We start from the raw sequence: 5,351 nt of genomic DNA, 5'->3' as shown, positions 1-5,351 counted from the left end.
CTACTAGTTTTAATGTTTTACATTGGATTGGATTTTTGTATATTGTATACAAGTTTTGTATATTGATACAAATTTGAGATTAGTTTTGTTAGAAAATACTGTACACATATTTCCAATCTTGTTCAATGTATTGTACCTATACAGCTCATTTACCAATGTAATGAAAATTGCTAATCCTTGAAAGTTATTATTACCAACTAATTAGGATATAAAGAAATGCAAGTTAGTATTTAGTCACCTATTACAATCAAAAGTGTAGTTATATTAGGTTTGTTTTCAAGGTCAAACAGAAATATATTTTAGATAAACAGGTCATCTTCAAACACTTCAGAGATCTACAGAATATGGCATTGAAGATGTTTTAATAACATAGGTTCTTCTTTATGACTATGAGACATATCTGCTCCTGGCAGAACCAACCTTCTTCAGGGGAGAGGATGGGCATCAAAGAAACTCTATATGGAGTATACTTTCATTCTGGTAAATTTCCCAGTGGGCAAGAAACTTCCCTTGCCTCGTCTGCTGACACGATGTTGTCCAAATAATCAAGCAGGACACAAAAGAAAGGATTGCTGAACCTTCTGAAGACAAGGTAAGAAGGCTTTTTAGAAAATCCTGCTTTACAAATGAGTCTGTCAGATATGCTAAGCCTGTAGGCCAAAGATGGATGCTCCAACATTGCAGAGGAATCCTGGGTGACTGTCTAGGCAGCCAGTTGTTTCTTTCATTTCTCACAATTTTTATAAGTCATTTTATTGCACTTCCTGCTTACTTAGGTAATATTATTTCATTCTCAGGTCTCTGAGGGAATTAAAGATTAGATATAGTTTTCCTTGTAACTCATTGAAGAGGTATAAAGGGTATAAGATTGAAAGACATGAAAAGATGTTTTTGGTTGGTAATGCAAGTAAGGATAAAACATGAATTAGGTACAACACTTTAGACTCACAAAAATAGGATAGACAATGGAGTATTTTCTTGGAATTTGTCAAATGTTTATGGACTGGACACTGTTAATGTAACTTTGGATTGCATATATTTTATATAGTTATTGTACTTACTATATATAGTTTTTCTTATATTAGTTAAAAACTTTTATTATTTTAGACACAAAAAGGGAAATGTGGTGATATATTGAGTACCCTAATAAAGCTTGCCTGAGGATCAGAGCACAGAGCTAGCCACTAGATTAGACATAGAGGCCAGACATGGTGGCACACACCCTTAGTCCTATCACTCAGGAGGCACACATCCATCCTTGAACAGACTTCAAGGCCACACTGGAAACAGAGCCAGGCAGAGGTGGCACAAGCCTTTAATCCCAGTACTTGGAACCAACCCGCCTTTAATTCCAGGAAGTGCCAGCAGGACAGAGAAAGGTATATAAGGCATGAGGAAACAGGATCTACAGCAGTTCAGTTGAGGCCCTTTCAGGTGAGGACTCAGAGGCTTTCAGTCTGAGGATTCATGGAAACAGGATTGGTTGAGGAGCTGGTGATTTGAGGTTGGCTGTGGCTTGCTCTGTTTCTCTGATCTTCCAGGTTTCACCCCAGTTTCTGGTACCAGGATTTTTATTAAAAGACCGTCTAAGATTCGAACAACAGACATCTATTTGAAACACACATGTGACAGAAATTGGTATTTGATTTCATGTTTAAAGTAAAAGCATACTACAAACCCATGGATTTATGGCATTGGTTAATATAGAAGATTTTCATGTCTGATCTGCGCTTCACAATTGCAGTTTTGCATTCACAGGAAACTTCATCCAGGAGCTACCTATAGGGCTGAGTGCCAGAGCTGAGCAGCACATGGCACTGGCAGGTTCTCCAGCAAGGGCTTTGCTTTCCCAGGAGAGTCTGAGAGCAAGATTCAGATCAGCAGAGAACTGACTTCAAACGAATGTTTGGGACACATTTGTCAAAAGATTTTATTATTGAACAATTACATTCTGGTGTATTCAGATTTTTTTTACATTTTAACTTGTGTGTGTGTGTGTGTGTGTGTGTGTGTGTGTGTGTGTGTGTGTGTGTGTGTGTGTATAGACATCTATGTTGCATGGTATATAGAAGTCAGAGTTCAACTGGTTATGCTGGTCAAACTTTCCACTTGGTCTAAGGCTGGGCCTCTTGTCATCTCCGTGGTGTGGGCCAGGCAAGCTGCAGTGGAGAGTCTGGAAATCTCCTCCTTTCCAGCCATAAGAACTCTGGGATAGAAGATGTCCAGTGCCCTGTTGTCTGGTGTTATATGAGTGCTGGATATCTGTACTCAGGACCTTGTTCTGCAGTGAATCCTATATCCACTGAACCTCTCGGCTACTAGAGAGAATGCTATGTTAGCTGTATGAAGATAATATGTCTTTTATTATGAGGAAGCACACAAAACATAAGAAGATGTCTTTGGATATTCTAGCCACACAATGAGTGCTAGTGAGCACATACACATCATTCTGTCCCATAATTGCACATACCTGCATTTGATTATCCCTTAATTGAAATTCTGTCAATCAAGAAAAAACAAAAACCCAGAAAAAACAACAACAACAACAAAAAAAACAAAATAAATCTCTATTTGGACCCTTTCTTTGAACCTCCAAAACAACATTCCTTGTATTTTGTCTCTCTGAGTCTCACTACTGTGTTCCACCCTATCTCAGGCAATCCACATAATACTTGTTTTTCTCTCACTGTGTTATCTTACTTTGCACAGCAACATCATGGTTTGTCTGTGTTCCATTGTTGCAGAAAACAACCAAGGACTGAGACACCCAAGCTGAAGCCAGGAAGCATTTATTCTATGGAAACAATACTCCCACTGGATAACAGTCCAAAACTGAGACCCAAGTTAATTTAAACAAAGTTTTTATGCTCCTTGTGTTCCTGTCTCCCCCTGAATAGCAATCTACAGTGACACATATTTGATTGGCTTATTAAGCTTCCATAATAGAATTTGCTTAACTGCCTCATAAGCAGAAATGTTTGCCCAAGCAACAGAATTTACCACAAGCCATTTAAAGTGCAGACAGGAGGGAGGAGATTGGGTTTCACAAGAGATGTGGGGTGGAGTCTTGAACCTCTAGGGAGCTGACCAGTATGGTGTGACTATTTCTTTTTTTTCAGGGCCCCAAATCACAGCACCCTGTGCTGGAATGGTCTTGCACTTGAACAGTATCCCACACCATGCAAAGGCTGTGTTTTGTCATATGTTCTGATAATTTTAGACAATTGTTTCCATGTCTGAGAATTTTAAATCCTATAAGTGTTAGCATTGCTGGACAAGTCACTGTGTGGTTCTTTGCACATAGTTCAGTTTTGAAAGTGATGTTTGTAATTCCTTTTCTTTTGGATTACATAACTATTTTTGATGAGAAATGCTTTCTTATTTAATTTGTAAAAATGGATATAAGAGAGGAAATTGAAATATTGAAAAGAGTTAGAAGAGGTCACATACTTAAAAGAAGTATGGGCTATCCTAGGCCATGGTGTGTGAGACACCACACAGGACTCCCTTAAAGACTCAATGTTATATATCTATATATATAAATTGATGTGTATTACAATGAGTTAAATGTCATATGGATTATATATATGTATGATATAAGATATATATCTTACCATATCTCAAATAACATATGGTTTAATTTTCTGTTACATGTTTGCTACCACATGGGTTAAAATAAATAATATTAAGAGAAAAAACACAACTTCATATTTTCATGCACACCAAAGCACATAGAGACTATGCCGTGATTGACAGTTCTAATGGCAGCACATTCGCTCTTCTTAAAGGAACTTGTCCATCAATGAATGTTCAAACATTTATCACCCTCTCACACACAGACCTCAACAAGTTACCTATATGTTTTTCAGTGCTCATAAATACAAAAGGACTGATTGTGGCATAGATATGGACCACAAAGAGATGGATACAGTGACATGTGGGATCATTCAGGAACATAGTTCTTGAGCAGGAGATAATGCTGTCCAGGATGGACATCAGCACAAAGAAGCTCACGAGCATCAGGATGGCCCGGGTGGCCCTTTGCTCTGGAGATGCTTTTGGAGAAAGGCTGGTGCTGTGAAGATTCTGGGACTGCTTCTTGTGCCTGCACAGGAGGGTCATCATGTAGCAAGTCGAGAGGACCATAAGACTAATAAGAAAGGCTTCCCTGAGGGCCAGCAGTGTGGAAAATGTGCTTTGCATGAGGTAACTCATGGGTAGAATAGAGCAGGATTGAGTAACATACATATAGTTATTCAAGGTCAAATTGGGTGTGGCAATAATCGATACTAAGAGGTGACTGCTAATGAACATATAGAAGATACTCAGGAAAAGAAGGGCACATGACATGTGATAGGGAGATATACGCTTGAAATTTGCTAAACAGGAGTTTCTGGGACTGAGGATGATAGCCTGGAGGACACTCAACAAGCTGGTGGTACAAAGAGAGAGACCTCTAAAAATTCTGTGCAAGTAGACAAGGAATTTACATGTGCTGTCATTCCATTCCCTCTGAGTAATAAAAATATCTCTAGCTATGAATGCCGTGATCAGTAGCATCAGTAGGTGGATTAGGGCCAAGAGACCAATGGGCAGGTCAGTGGGTTTGGACCTGTACCCAGAAGTGAACTTGAGGATGTGGAAGAGAAGAAGGATGCTGTTGACTGAGATCCCAATGCCAATTTCAGAGAAAAAGGTGTTCCTTAAGTGGGAATTAGTGTGGAGTTCGTGGTTCTTATTCATCTTATGTGGGAACAAACAGTGGCTGAGGAGGAAAGTAGATCAATGACTCATCACAGACTCAACCCCAGGAACCACTGCAGACAGCTCTGCTGCCTCAGGGAAACACGCAGATGTCCACACACACTTATTCCCCTGTAGATCTCAGTTCCACCTCATGTTCCACAGACCATCCTCATGCTAGCACTTGTCCTAGTCTTCAGAGCCAAGGCTGGATCCTGTGTCCCATGGTGGCTGCATCCATGTGAGAGCTTCTTCAACACTAAAAACTGCCTCCATCAGAAATGATGTCTTTTCATATTTCACCTGTTTGGGTTTTACTGGAGCAGTAGCAGCTTCTTACTGGGTTTTCATTCACAACCTCTTGATTTCCAGGTACATTATAAACAGAGTTTTACTATTTAGGGTGAGTTTGAATAAGGATGATTGTGTAAAAGAAGAAATTAGCTCTTTGCAATGAAAGAAGTCCCATGGATGAAGCATGCACTTAATCTATTCAGAGCTATCTCTACTCTTTATTTATTGTGAAACCAAATTTCTTAATACATTTCTATGGCAAATGATGATAATTGTGAAGTATGAATCCAGACATTTCACAGTCCACCCACCAT

At 39.2% G+C, this 5,351-nt stretch overlaps 1 protein-coding gene across 1 annotated transcript; it reads right to left on the bottom strand.

Moving 5' to 3' along the window:
• Nucleotides 1–3,810: 3,810 nt before the first annotated feature.
• On the bottom strand, nucleotides 3,811–4,780 carry LOC128099438 (vomeronasal type-1 receptor 94-like). The gene has a single exon (XM_052721354.1). It carries the CDS (start codon nucleotides 4,741–4,743, stop codon nucleotides 3,811–3,813), a length of 933 nt encoding a protein of 310 aa, XP_052577314.1. The 5' UTR covers nucleotides 4,744–4,780.
• Between the last annotated feature and the right edge of the window lie 571 nt (nucleotides 4,781–5,351).

This window comes from Peromyscus californicus, unplaced genomic scaffold (genome assembly GCF_007827085.1).
Source record: "Peromyscus californicus insignis strain IS unplaced genomic scaffold, ASM782708v3 Scaffold_6__1_contigs__length_162567912, whole genome shotgun sequence".
NCBI classification, from domain to species: Eukaryota; Metazoa; Chordata; class Mammalia; order Rodentia; family Cricetidae; genus Peromyscus; species Peromyscus californicus.
Note: the sequence above shows the minus strand (reverse complement) of the source record. Positions and strands in the feature narration are given on the sequence as shown.